This window comes from Mycetomoellerius zeteki, unplaced genomic scaffold (assembly GCF_001594055.1).
Source record: "Mycetomoellerius zeteki isolate Tzet28-1 unplaced genomic scaffold, Tzet1.0 scaffold76, whole genome shotgun sequence".
In the NCBI taxonomy this organism is placed as follows: domain Eukaryota; kingdom Metazoa; phylum Arthropoda; class Insecta; order Hymenoptera; family Formicidae; genus Mycetomoellerius; species Mycetomoellerius zeteki.
The window spans coordinates 24,811-40,198 of NW_017257786.1; the positions used below are offsets into that span (position 1 = coordinate 24,811).

Genomic DNA, 15,388 nt, shown 5'->3' on the forward strand with positions numbered 1-15,388 from the left:
GTATGAAGGTAAAATTTGAGGTAGTGGAGTAGCTAATTAACTTGTCCAATTCATTTGTTATTAATTAGAGTTGTGCGCTCGATACAGTGATGATAGTAGATTCTGGGAAGGTCCAGGGTGTATCATCTGCCCTACCTAAATATGAGAGGAACCTCTAATATTTCCGGGCAATCGCGACAATTCGACACGTGATGCACGATAGCTAACGACACAGAGCATGCGTCACAATTTTCAAACCGTTCAGGAAATCCTAAGTGGATGTAATGTCGTAACACGCCGAGATATTTACTCTTTTCGGAGGCCGAAAACAAGGTGTAATATTCTAGGCACTTAATTCCGCTACTTTCGTTATCCCGATGAAACAGTGATGATGCGCAACAGGCGCTCCGTACCCATGTAACGTAAGGGTCTATTCTCAACTGGCGACGAGAAATAGCCAATTGCGGGTGCGGGTGTACTGGGCACATGCTACGCGGGATCGGATTCGCGGCTCATCGTGTGTGACCGAAATAGATTAAATAATAATTCCTTACCTTTTTTTGATGAAGTTCTGGGTGGCGATGACGAGTCGTGAGAGGATGAGTGCGGGCGGTTTCCAATTTCCCTAGTGTCTCAGCTCTGCCATTGGTTCTCCCGAGTCCGTGGTGATTGGATTGCGGTTTATTAACACGCGACCGAGTTTCATTAATTAAAGTGTTCGTATAATTCAACGCGACGGATTATGGAGAACAGGTTTTATTCAGAGATTTTACTCGGATTTAACAAACCACATAAATTTATTATTTGTAGTTTCGTACACGATCAAAGGTTACACATTTTGGCTTAATATTAAGGATGATTTACATTAACGCGGGAATTGAATTACGCTTAAAATTTAGAATTAGAATTACTCTAGAACTTGAGTGAAGAATTTGAAACGTGCACGCGACACGTGAGAGTTTAAGGTCAATGGCTTACATGTCCTCGGAGATACTCTAGATCCGGACTCGCGACTCTAAGGGTGAAATCACACGGTGCGGAAAAAGACTGCGGAATAGAGAATGCGTCATTGAAGCAACCAATCAGCACTATTCCGAATAGCGCTAAATAGCGCTGATTGGTTGCTTCAATGACGCATTCTCTATTCCGCAGTCTTTTTCCGCACCGTGTGATTTCACCCTAAGACTGTTACTTAACGACTGCCTTTATTCTAGTGCCCTGAGGGCAAATTTTAAGGGCGTCCCCTTCCATCGTTGCTCCGCTGAGGCACGCGTGGTGGGGAAGGCGTCAGGTACGGTCCTGGCGGTCTCATCTACTACGCCAATTTACAGGAAGCGAAAAGTTCGTTGTCTTTCTTTGGGTGGTTCTGGAACGGGTGGGGAATCTGAACGCAGCTTTGTATGTGTGCCATGAACTTAAACCATCAAGCCCATGGCACATAAAAAACGTAAGGCCGTAAGATATAATCAGTAAGCGAATTGGCCAATGACGATAGAGACCGTAAGGCCAGTAGCGAATCCAATGTTAAGCCCATGGTACATACAAAAACGTAAGGCCGTAATACGTAAGCAGTAAAGAAATCGTAAGATTGGATTCGCTACTGGCCTTACGGTCTCTATCGTCATTGGCCAATTCGCTTACTGATTACATTTTTGTATGTGCCATGGGCTTAAACTTCAAGTCTGAAGTCGTAAGAAATTAGGGAGTTTTTGCAATACCATTTATCTAGATATGGTGAACACAGGTCAGGTTATCTTCTTCTTAACAACTAATTAAGAAAAGGACAACGTGACTTTAGCGTTCACCATATCTGGATTAACGTTACTGCAAAAACTTTCTATTAACTAATCGCAATCGAATGTGAGAAAAATAATCGACTATGACAAGAAAATCAGAATTTAAGATTAAATGTAGAATTGTGAATTTCAGAATAACACAAATCTGACAAATATTGGTGCAATCTCAAATCAAGGATATTTTTGTTTAGGAATACAGAGGCATATTGTGTTCGTAACAGGGGGATACGTTTTGTCACAATTTGTAAAGAAGCTTGTTGATGATTTTCAAGCGGATCGTGATACTAAACTGAGAGATTACATTATACGACATCCAGAACTTTTTCCCGAGCCAGGTAACATGCTCTTCTCCATTCTTGGAAAGAAATAATTAAAGTATTAAATAAAAAAATAATCTTTTTGCTTGTACTGCCAAATGCATACGAGTATGTGTTTTGCAAGATTGAAAAGTAACGACTTACTTATGACGTCATTTATCACATCCGTTACTTTGTTAAGTAAAAGTCAATTTTTTTGTGTCTGTAACGGTAAAATGGAAATGTTACATTTTTACAATAATAAAATAATAACGAATTTAGCCATTACTTTTATTGTTATTTTTTAGTTTCTTATTTATACTTTTATAATATTCAGTTTATAAATCACATTTTATTTATTGTATAGATACATTTTATGAAATAGAAAAAGGATGGTTTCAATTTTCACTTTTTGTTGATCGTTTTATTTATACATTTTTTTATATATTATTCTTCATAGAAATCGAAAATTATTATAATTATGACGTTATACTTAAGGAAAAATTGGTATATTGAAATAAAGAAATAAAATCTTTATTCATATTGTTGTTACAATTAAACCTACTCTGAATTAGTTTTTAAATGATTAAAGCATATAACTGACAGTGATTTTATAAGGATGTGGATAAGGATTTTATTCTTTATTTTAATGTACCAATTTTTTTTTAAGTATTGAGTTATTATTGTGATAATTTTCAGTTTCAATGAAGAACAAAAATACATAAACTAACAAATAAAAACGAACAATTGCGAAAAGAGTTCTACCCTCCTTTAAATATTGAAAAATATTTGGTACTTTATATCTAAACTGCATTTTAGTAGTTACTATTAATACTGAAAGTAGTATATATATGTATACGTAAATATAGATTTTCAACATTGACAGTGAATAATAGCTATTGAAATACACTATTAACAACGACTTTAATATATAAAAACTAAGTTTAAAAAAAAATTTTGATAAAATTTGCATTTGTAAATTACAATCTGAATGCCTAAAGATAAGTATATTAAAGAATAAAAGTGTTAATACAAAGAATTAGAAGATTTATTAGAAAAGTTTAACCCTTCGTAGTCACCAGGGGTCTACAGGACCTCTAAAAAAGTTAGGCTTATATTTTAAAAAAAGTCATATTATACTAAATAAATATTCTTTTATACAATAACTTCACACTTTGTTATTTTCAAAAACAGGCTCTTATATTCTTCAGAATAAATGTCTTTTTTAGAACACGGGCTATTGCACTTTTTTCCTAAAGGTGTCATATTTGTAGAGTACCTATAATATAAATTTTTATCAAAAAATATAAAAATTGAAAAAGTTATGATATATTTTTTAAATAAAAAAAAACGCATTTTTCAAGAACTTTTATTTTGCGTTTTTTTTTTATATGTTAAAATTAAAATCTTTAAAATGCCATTGCATTTCCATGTTCCACAATAGTATGGCCAATAATTTTTGTGATTTTAAAGAACAAAAGTTGTAAATACGGCAATCCATTAAGTGTTGAAGTCATTTTGTTCCTGTATGACCTACATAAAATTCTCAAGAGATGTGACTACGATTAATTTAAGGAAAAGCTTGCCATATAGAGATTGTAATTTAAAATTGTAATATTTGTTATTAAACAATGTAATTTTTTTTAATGTCATATTTCTGTAGTATTACAAAAATGTAACGAAAACAGTACAAATCGTTGCTTTTAAATAACAATAATGCATTAACCCCAATAGAGAATAAAAGCCCAAAACTGGATCTTTAATGCTTTAAATAACTATGATATATGTAAATTTGTATATACTATACAGGGTGTCCCATTTCAACTTTCGCGTCGAAATATCTTGTAAAATATAAAAAATATGAGAAAATGTTTCCAATAAAAGTTTTATTACTTCGAGGTTCAGAATCCTGGATAATATTTGTCAAGATCAAAGCCATTGGAGATTCTTTTCATTTTTACATAGTAATGAATTTTAGTGCAAAAATGAAAATTAGAGGAACAACCTCCAATGATCTTAATCTTGACAAATGTTATCCAGGTCGTGATCCTGAACAACATTCAAAAGGTTTTAGCCATCGGTCGGACACCTTGGGTAATGATTATTGCCGGCGAAACTATAACATTCAAGACTTATAACTCGAAAAGTATTTCATGAAAAAATATTTTATTATAGCGTTTTGGAAAGCTCTCGAGGTGTGCCACAAGAATATGCAATAAAAAATTGGGGTTTCGATTTAAAAAATTCATGTTGACCCTGACCTGATCTTGGTAGTGCCCCTATCCAAAACCCGTTATGTCCACCTTCTTTGCCTAAGAAAACCTACAACTTTCATATAAAACTTTTTCTTATATCTCTTTTAGTTTCTGAGAGATATTCGCCTGGGGCTATTAAAATGCCCCACCCTGTATGTGAAAACAAATAATAGAGAATAAAGGCCCATAATGATCCAAGCTGGACTTTTAATGGCTTTGACCGTTATGGACCTTTATTCTCTATTGGTTATTTTCACATGTACAGTCCAATAATATTGTTGTTATTATTAATAATGCATTATTTTTCTTAAAAAACGGTAACGAATCGCTTTTTCCAAAAAGTAACATTAACAGTAATACGTTATTTTTAAAAGTAACGTTCCTAAAGCCTATTCTATAAAAGCATAAGCGTATTTGTAAGTAGTTGTAGTTGTAAGGATTGATCAGCCACACTTGAATTTGAGGAGAATATTCGACTGTGATTGTCAATTTTTATGACTACAATCACTTACATAACTTATTGTACTACAACCACTTATAACGCAATTGTAGAATGAACATAATCCTGGTATTTTATAATTAATACGTTCACCATCATGGTTGCCAATAACCGGCACTGAATTTTTTGTTTATTAATATTTTTCGCAATAAATTTATCTACAGTTTTTCAGCACGTTAATATCTTGTTAAAATGATGCCTGATTGTACATCGAAATTATTAAGAATTGCTTGTAAATTTAATTTAATTCGTGATATTATTCCAGTAGTTTAATTGCGTTTTATAAGTCCGGAAAACCGATTCGGCACACAGTTTGAAAGACTACAAATATGGTATATATACAAGTACATATATAGTATATACAGGGTAGCCCATGCAAAGTGTTACAAGCTAATAACTCTAAAAATATTTGTCCTATCAAAAAGTTGTTCATGAGAAAGTTTCATATATTCGAGGGGCCTTTCTAACTACATAAACAAAAATCCACCCCAGTTCGCCTTTGAAGAGGGGCGGAGGTAACTTCAAAGTTTCAAATGGGACCCTCTGTAAAATGTTACATATTTGGATTCTACGGGGAAAAACAAGTAAACTTTGTCTGAAACATTTCTTTGGAAAATATTTCTATCAAAAGTTATGAACATTTAAACTTTTAGCCATTTTATTCATGATTGAACTCCATTGACCCAAAGTTGTGTTCACGATACAAACGATGAAAACAAAAACGACTTTGATGTTAACCAAAAGAAACATAAATACACACATTTATCGGGAAACGTAAATACAGATCTACTATGTATTTAGTTAATTTTGAGCTGGTTTTCATGCTATCAAGTTCGAAAATCATTTTGACTCATTTTGACATGGAAGTTAATATGTTGTTAATTTTGGGAGAATGTGAGAAAAATTATCAACGTGCAGCGCAATTAGTTTTAGAACATTATAATATTAAAAAATCGCATATGGCATTTCTTCATTTAGAGAATTGGACTTCAATACAACGGATTTTGAAAAACAAACATTTCATTCGTATCGTTTAATTTTGACTCAGGAACTTTTGGAAACTTATTATGAACGTCGTGTAATATTTTGCGAGTGGATGGGTGATGCTATGATAAATGATTCATTTTTGCAAAATATTCTTTTTTCTGATGAAGCAACATTTATCAATACTGGACATCTTAATAGACATAATATGCACTATTGGTCATATGAGAATCCTCATTGGATGCGCGAGGTTCATTTCCAACATCGTTGGTCATTAAATGTATGGTGTGGAATAATTGGCGATTTCGTAATTGGACCATACTTGTTTGATGGTACTGTTAATACTGAATCTTATTGTAATCTATTAAGGAATCATCTTTCCTTACTTATAGAAAAATTATCACTTAATATGAGAAAAGACATGTGATTTCAACAAGATGGTGCACCTCCTCATTTTTCCAGAGTAACGCGTACTCTTTTAAATGAGATATTTCGTGACAGGTGGATAGATCGGGGAAGTCCTGTTCAATGGCCCCCTCGTTCATCTGATATTACACCTTTGGACTATATTTTATGAGGGTACATCAAAGAGGAGAAATCACATCTCAACCATTTTTGACGAAAGATGATTTAAAACGAAGAATACGTACAGCTTGCACTAAGGTGAATCCAGAAATGTTGTTTAGAGTTAGGCAAAGTTTTGTAAAAAGAATTAGTGTTTAGATGTTAATGGTCAACATTTAATAAAATAAAAAAAAACAAAAACTATGAGCCTTATTTAATTTATCATTAATTTCAATGCACTCTACATTAAAGTTTAAATGTTTATAACTTTTGATAGGAGCATTTTCCAAAGAAATGTTTCAGACAAAGTTTACTTATTTTTCCCCGTAGAATCCAAAAATGTTACATTTTACAGGGGGTCCCATTTGAAGCTTTGAAGTTACCCCCGCCCCTCTTCAAGGGGGTGGATTTTTGTTTACATAGTTAGAAAGGCCCCTCGAATATATGAAACTTCTCATGAACAATTTTTTGATAGGACAAATATTTTTAGAGCTATTAGCTTGTAACATTTTGCGTAGGCCACCCTGTATACAATTCACATTGAATTATTTAAGCATTAAAGATCTAGCTGCGACTGGTATAGACATTTTAATTCCTAGTATTGATTGTGTTCTCACATGATACGGTCTAAAATAAGATTTTTATTGTTTTTTGTTTATGCTTTGTTAACTACTAGTAATTGTTATGAGGCGACAGTCATATAAATACACTACCGCTCAAAAGTTTAGAATATCTTTATTTATTAACTTCGTAAATGTACAATATTTCATATTGTTTTAATCATATGTTTCATTCCAATAATGTAGGTTTAAAGATAAAAATTAACAATGATAAAAGATAGAAAGACTACGAGTCAATTTTGTTAAAACGTTTAATATTTAAAATGTGAAAATAATCATTATAAACTTAAAATTATAAACAAAAACGTTTCGACACCGATTGGGTCATTATCAATGTTCGCGAATATAGATGTTATATAAATTAATAATCCCGTAAAACACAATAAAATATAAAATAATAAAATTAATATAATTCGGTAAATTTTAAAATTAACAGTATAAAGATTATTTACCGTTTTCCATGAATTTGGTTGTTTCATACAGTCAATATGGTACATCCATGATGGTATCAATTACTGAGAAAAAATATTTTGAGTTTTGAAAATGTAAAATGGTATTTGTCATAAATCATTGTTTTGTTGATATTCTAGTGTGGTGTGTGAATTGACAATCAAGATTAAAAATTGATCAAATGTGAGTCAAATGGTGAAACGTAATAAAATTCATGGTCGATGGATAAAAAATAAGCAATATTGCGAGAAGTCGCTGTGTGGATCTTTTCTAGTCTGTGTCCAGAGACGTTATATGATAATAAACGTATATGATAATAAAACATGATATAAAAGATAAAAATTGATGTTTTCAGCATTATCATATTTGTAAAAATTAATGCAGTTTTGTCTAAAAAATTATAGAGTGCTCCAAACTTTTGAGTGGTAGCGTATACCATATTTTTATGTAAAATTGAAACGTTTGTTATTAATTTAATACTATAAATTAAGCCGAAAATTAATCAAAATTTTCATTGTTCTTTTTAATATAAAAGTTATCTTAACCCGGCTTTAACAAAAAGCCAGCTAAAATATGGTGAATATGTTAAAAGGAAAACCGTAGAGTGCACCAAATATCTGCTTATCATAATCTGACTTAAAATATTACATGGCTGCTCTTGTTTCTTTTTCCAGAACGTATAAAGTATAGCCAAGTGTTGGAGAAATGGATCCCAGTGCGTTAATTAATGAAAACTGTTAGAGATGATTGTACCATCTTGATTGCGTATCTCTTACAATGCAGACAGACAGTACAGTACAATGCAATGAATGTAGACATATTGTGTATATATTTTAAAATATATATCTATATATATAATACATAGTGTTTCAGCTAACAAAAACAACACACTGTTTTTATGAATTAAGATAAATAAGGAATGTTGTATGTAAGAAAAATTATTTCAAAATTGTTACTATCCTCTAAATAAAAGACAGATTTTTTTTTAGATTTTATGTAGCACCGCGAAACATTTTATTTTCTCTTTCAGATTGAGCAGTACACACTTAACATCAATAGATGCGAACTTTGTCGAGTAAGTACACTAAAACCTCGTAATAGCGTGCAGTTCGGAGGTCTGAACGTTATAACAAGATTGTCCCTACTTCACTCCAAAACAATAAAATTAAAAATTTTAGTGGCTACTACTATTCCCCACTCATGCTATTCATATCGCAGAAGGGATTTTTCATACTATTTCGAAGTTCACTATTACGAGATTCCAGTGTATATGTCGTATACGAAGATAGAAATATAAATTTACGTATACTGTATATTCTCGTATGTATATTTGAAATACAAATTAAAATTTTATGAAGTTTCTCCAATATTAAACAGTAAGATGCTTAATACGTGTATAATCGATAATAAGTCTATATCGCACACACATACAAAACATTTACTTTGATAACAACGAAACGCGAATCGTTTGCACTAAATTTAAATCTAACTCAAGTGACACTCCTATTTCTTTTCAGGATTGTAATTATCATTGTATAGCCCTGTACCCTTCGAGTCTCCCAACCAGGGATACTTGTTTGGACACTCTCTACACGTTTCCATATACCTGTTACAATTGATAAATATAGTTATGATTACTAAAATATTTAATTACTATTTCGTAATTTTATGTGTTATCGACAGTTGAATAAATTTTTACCTAGTCGTTGTGAAATTTGATTCGGGAGGCTTGAAGTCTAAAGCACATTTGTGTGGATTGTTACACGGTGGTCCGGGCAAATTCTCTTTTTTCTTACATGACCATCCTTCGAAGTTATGCAGAGCTTTAATCGATTTCGGATCGGTCATCCATGTTAACGCCTGCGTGGCGGTTACAAAGTAAACGTCAGGTCTGTAAAAATACAATGTTTATTTTCAAATATCGAGATTTTTGATAAATATATGTTTTATGTATTTTGACTCACAGCGTTACCACCCAATCGAGAAATTTCGATAGACCGCGTTCCAATTCCTTGATTTGAAACCAATTAGTATGGAAAGGCATCATGTATGGCGCTCTATTTTGTTCGTAATATCTGTTAAAATCCTCCTGTAACCAGTCAAACACCTCTTCGGGATCGTGATTGTGAAGAACACATTGATCTAAGTAAGGACAGTGTCCACCTTCATAACTCTCCACATAATGCGCATTCAAGGGTAACTCCCAAATGCCTATGATAATGCATAAACGTTTCTTTGAAATTACCATATCAAATATGCTTGTGTATTAATTGTATTAAATTATTAATAATTTTTTATACTCTTTTATTGCTATTCCAATTGAATAGATGAGACTAATGTCGGGATTCACATTCCGTTCTTATTTCAAGACTATCTTAAATGTCTTAAGATGTTAATATGGTTTTGTGATTATGACATCTTATGTACTTAAGACGGTCTTAAACAGGAGAATACCGATCTAAATCTTTGTCATGATTCTATTACCTTGGAACGATTTGGTGGGACAGGTGCCCGCTTTACATTCGTGCGGGATTTTATAGTCGAGGGTGTACGGCCAGATCGGTACTTTCAATGGCGAGATTCCTATGCTACTGTCGTATATGTATCCAAAGTCCTCGAGCACCTTATACTGAGTGTTGCGACCAGGTTTCAAGTAAGGCGCTCGCATACCGACGACTTCGCCGGTCGAAATATTGCTGAAATGCTTTAGTATCTCGCGCATTCCGATCATCTCGCCGACCCATTCCTCATAACCTTTATCCTCCAAGCCTTTTTGAAGTCTGAAAACATTTGTCTCGTCAGCGAAATGATCCTAATGCACCTCGAATATTTACACTACTCACGAGATCGTCTCAGTCGCAATCTCGTGACCGTCATGCGCTAGACTCTGAACCATATTGTAGTTGCAATATTCGTGAGAGATGAAGAACGTGCCCCTCAATGGGCAGTTGTTGGGATTCAAGCGATCTTGGGTGAATATCTTTTGATAGTGATCGAAGTTGTTGTGATTTATTGCACCATCGAACGTCATTATTATCATTTGCGGGGTCTGGAATTATTCGAATCGTTGTATTTATCTACATTTGAATAAATCGACAGATCATCGCGAGAATTCGTAGTCAAGTCGTTTTACCTCCTCTGGGTGAAGACCACCAGGAATTATCGTGCCGTCTCTGGAACAGAAGCAGTACGGAAGTAGACAGTCTGCCGTGTCACAGCGCTCTGCCAAATCCGTCGGTGGCTCAGTGATTGGTGCTGGCGCTGGAAATTAAAAGACATTCATTGTAAGAGGGTGCGAATGTTACGTTGGACTCGCTGGAAATTATATGCTTCGACGAATAAAGAAAGAAAACTAGAAATGGCGAATTTAAAAAGTAATTATATCATTAGAAAAATCACTTTTTGAAGACCTGCAGTTTCCTCTAAATCTTATTCCGTTCGTTTCACAAAATCAATTTAATTTAATTTAATTTGTGTAACATAAAAGTATCTACTTACTGGCCTCGATGGGTCCGCATCGTGCCTCGTTTTTGAAGGTACAAAACTTACTAATGTCATCGAAGTGCAGGCCCGATGGACATCGGTTCAAGTAGGGATATCCATCGACGCACTTTCGGAAAATAATAAAGAATATACAATTTGTATTATGAATGTACAATCACGATACAAATAATTATAGCGAAGATTAATCCAAAGCTGACCGTAACGAAATTAACAAGGTAATCAGAGCAATATGTAAAATATATAATTATGAATTATATGACCTGATAAACTAATAATTACTAAATTACCTGATAAAACCTCCTGCAAGTTGCCGGGTCGGCAAAATTACCATTACCTTGACCCTCCGGACACCTGAACTCCTCGTCTTTCTTGTCCTCATCCTTCTTATTCTTCTGACAATGTACTACAGAGAGCGATACAAGAAAGTTTAATATACAGGAGATAATGATTTTCCATTGATGCAGAAAATATGCACGAAAACTCTTCATATGCACATAAATACATCAGGAAAGGATTTCTCTCTCCTTTTTCCATCCTCTCATGAAAACAACGAAGCGTTTATCACAATTAACCGTAATCCTACGCGCAAGCCTACGCGGTAAAAAAATATTAAAATACTTTCATCTTTATATCGTGTTTGCGTAGATTATTCTTTTATTCATCCCAGGCAATTACGAAAGTCCAAATATTTTATTTAGTTATAGAGAGGAGAAGATCATGATCGCGTACGATCGTACAGATGATTTAATGCCTCGAAAGTCGATAAATGCTAAACCAGGAAAATGTCAAGGTTGGGGATCGCTTACTTGAGACACGTTTACGCCCGAGTGTATTTACGCTCTCATATTCCAAATGAGGTCGGCTGACTGCTGGCTATCAAGTGCCTACGTTCTACTTTTACTGCGTCCTTTCTGTCAAATGTTATTACGTTCCAAGCAGCATGATTACGCCTGACAGCGATGACAAAATGATGACTCTAATGAATGGACAGGCTGCAGTATAATTGTCTAGTAAATTAATAATGCATGCGATATACAGAATATTTTAGGAACAAGCATTTTCCCAAAAATTGCGAGAGTCTTTATATTTGCGATCTATGCCGACATATCGACTAATATTTGCTATTTTGTCATATATTCATATACACCGAACAAAGACGAGGATAATACGTCGCGTATGCACAGAGAGCCTCGGACGCGTGTCGAAAACATGGGCCGATGGGCGAGAGAAATTCCAGAAGAGAAGTTTGAGAAAGCGAGAAACGTGATTGCGGGCATTCCAATATGTTTGAGCATGTGTGTGTGTGCGCGCGGACGAGCGTTTATGCTCCTTTCGGTGAAACGCAAATGCGTTAAAAGCGTCTAAAAGGCGGAATTGCATTAAACTACAACAAATTTCCAGGCATTAACATATTTCAAAGCTCCGTCTCGCGCGCTTTCTTTTTTTCATCGTCTCTTATATTTAAATTGAAAATTTAGAACTGCTCATGGAAAATCTCCGTGAGGCATATAGATAAGTATATAGAGGCATATAGAGGCATACTGATAAGTAGTCGCGTAGAATGTCAAATTCGCCATTGATAGCGCATGAAATACCAGTGCGCTAGTAATATCTTCGACCCTTAATGTTAATTAATACGGATTCCGCGAATGGATGTAGATGATCTCTTAGGAGATTCTAAACTCGATCCTTACACATTGGTCCTGCGATACGTTTTACCATTATTTAGCTGTTCAGCCAAGCGTGCAATGCATCGATTTATGCAGAACGCTTGAAGAATCTCTGAATGCCGGAAGAGTTCTTTAGCTATTCCAGACGCGCCACCGTGACTACGTACGCAAGAGTTGCACAAGTTTTCGCGAAACTCATAACAGGCATGGTAAGTGTTTGAGTTAACATTATAATGTCTACAATTATGGAGCTTCGGTGCAGTCAAGGTTCTTATTTAAATATTTCACATACGTGGTATTTCTCTTAGTAATAAACTTAAGTTGGCATTGAATTATTATATAATGTAACTCAATATTGAAATTTGGATTAATTATAGAAACAGTGTGGACTAATTATAGGTACGTGTGGACGTGAGATATAATGAGAGAAACTGTACGACGCGCGATCGACATGGAGATACGAAGGTATTAAAAAATGGTTCGTAGCGCTCGCGAGAGAAAGTAACACCTATGGACACTTATATTCTTCCTAGTGACCTTATAATCATCATATGCATATTTTTATTCCTTTTGCTTATAATATTAGAATTAAATTAAAATAAGATTATATTATCCTAGAGAAATTTTTTTCTTAAAATTCTTCACATAATTTTTCAGAATTCCAATAAATTTTAGAATTTTCCAGAATTTTTCTATATAACTTTGTAACTATTTTTTCAAATTCTTTAGATCTTTTATACGAATTGAAACACTTTTTGGAAATGCTGAAAATGTCTACACCTTTTCTTTATATATGTGAATTCCGAAATTCTTAAGATTTTTCATTCTATAAATTTCAAAGAAAATTAACAAAATCTGAAGAAGTTTAAAAAATATTTTTTTTTCAGAAATCTTCTCTCTTCTCTTCTCTTCATAAATTTTAAATATGAAAATTCTTAAAAATATTATGGGATATAAGAATTTCTGTCATTTACCTAAGATATGTATGTCTTTTCGAATTTGATCTCGACGATTAGTGATTCCGATTAGTGATTTTTTTCATTAAACGATAAGACAAGATAATTATTCTGTGATCATATTCGCGAAGTAAGCCTCAATTGGCCTCAATCAAGATAATAAATCCTAATAAATGTCCTCGATGTGTATATAGAACATCGATCAGAAATTACACGTGAAACACCTGATATGTGTAACTCGATCGCTCGACGATTAAAAAGCCCAGCAATGCCACGGAATTGGTGACCTCACTTTCGCTAGATTTCCTGATACAATAACGGATGTCTGCATTATAAACGGGTGACTTGAAAGGAATGAGATATATTTAATTCATTACATAAGTTATATTATAGATTTCTATAATTTGCGAGGTCAGAGATTATCAGTGAACCTTTGAAATTCCTAATCAATCTCGTCTGACTTCCCTTACAGAAATCTAATATAGGCTGCGGTCCACTTGACACTACAAACGCTTCGAAGCGTTTGAGCGACCAATCAGAACAAAGAATTTTACGAATTGACTAATCAAAGAATGCTTCGAAGCGTTTGTAGCGTCAAGTGGACCGCAGCCTTAATATTTGCTAATAATTTAATACTGAAAGGTAGTAATTAATTATTACTTATTTTAAGTATTAAAAGCACTGAATACAACGGTACTTACTCTCTGTATAATTTCTATATTTGAATTTTAAAAGCATTGACCGTTTTAATACTCAAAATAAGTAATTAATCACTACCTTCCAGTATTAAATTTTTGTAGGATTTGATAAAACATTCGCAATGAACTTCCCTTCAAAATCTATTTCTATTTCTTTTCCAGGCAGGACTACTGTAGGCGGTGAGAATGAAGACAGGACGCGGTGCAACCGCAACTCGTTGAGAGATACTTGCGTTCGCGGATGTCAAAGAGCTAAGGTCCGTTTAGCGGTAAAGTGGAAAGTGAAGGTATACCAACACATTGACAATGACGTTGCATTCACGACGTGTTCTTTCATTCTCTCCCAAGGTACAACATTTCCTTCTATCGTCCGGACGCACGCACACGTGCGATGACACGTGTGTGCACTCTTTCGCTCACATAGATACATACATATATACCCCATATGCGCGTGAAATAAATCTTATGTAAACGCGAGTGAAACCACCGACGTATCGAATTTGATCGGCGCATCCATGTCGTTTCTGGATTTCTACGTTTTATTCTTTTTTTTCGTTCTACTCTATGGACTGACTGAAAAATTTGGCTCACCGGTTCATAGATTCTTATCGTAGATAAAAGTCGAAGAATTTTCTAAATATATCAATTAATGAGACTATAAAACCACGTCTGATTAGATATTCTTCAATTAGACGAGTATCATTCATATATTTGCACGTTTATTTCTGTGATAAAGTATATACAAGTATCCGGAGACACGGTCTCGGTGTTAAGCCAAGCGCAGCGACATAGAATATACGATATAAAAGCGAGCTGTGCAATTATTTATTGGATATCGTTATAATTAAACATTTCCTTGTTCACACATGATACTATGGATAAAAATAACGGCTATGAAGAGAAACGCAAGGAAAATAAGAAACAAGAAAAGGATACGCTACCGAAGAACATATAAATTCCGCGAGAGAAGGCCGGATATCAGCAAAAAAAAAACGAAATTAACGTCAATAACGACCTGTTAGAACTGGTCAGACACAGTTCCGAGGAGCAGCGAGACTGCATAATTCAAAATGTCGAGTACACACACACACACACACACACACACACACACACACAC

General features: G+C 34.0%; 2 protein-coding genes across 3 annotated transcripts in view; one reads left to right on the plus strand and one right to left on the minus strand.

Moving 5' to 3' along the window:
* ND-B14.5B (NADH dehydrogenase (ubiquinone) B14.5 B subunit) overlaps positions 1–8,975 on the plus strand; it is a 32,217-nt gene extending 23,242 nt beyond the window's left edge. Inside the window, exons 2-4 of one of the 2 annotated variants that reach the window (XR_001936938.1) lie at positions 1,967–2,110; positions 8,118–8,265; positions 8,961–8,975. Coding sequence is in view for 1 of the 2 variants with exons in the window: in XM_018458729.1 (XP_018314231.1) it covers positions 1,967–2,110; positions 8,118–8,167 (194 nt within the window). In the remaining variant the exon portion in view is untranslated. Of the gene's footprint in view, positions 1–1,966; positions 2,111–8,117; positions 8,302–8,960 lie in introns of those variants that run through there. The other variant, XM_018458729.1, reaches the window with a different exon arrangement.
* The window catches only part of Cda4 (chitin deacetylase Cda4), an 8,283-nt gene continuing 1,301 nt past the window's right edge, over positions 8,407–15,388 (minus strand). The window contains exons 2-9 of the mRNA XM_018458728.1: positions 11,235–11,350; positions 10,942–11,053; positions 10,577–10,704; positions 10,287–10,492; positions 9,928–10,223; positions 9,408–9,654; positions 9,143–9,334; positions 8,407–9,049 (exon numbers count right to left, since the gene is read on the minus strand). Coding sequence (XP_018314230.1) covers positions 8,947–9,049; positions 9,143–9,334; positions 9,408–9,654; positions 9,928–10,223; positions 10,287–10,492; positions 10,577–10,704; positions 10,942–11,053; positions 11,235–11,350 — 1,400 coding nt within the window. The 3' untranslated portion in view covers positions 8,407–8,946. The remainder of the gene's footprint in view (positions 9,050–9,142; positions 9,335–9,407; positions 9,655–9,927; positions 10,224–10,286; positions 10,493–10,576; positions 10,705–10,941; positions 11,054–11,234; positions 11,351–15,388) is intronic.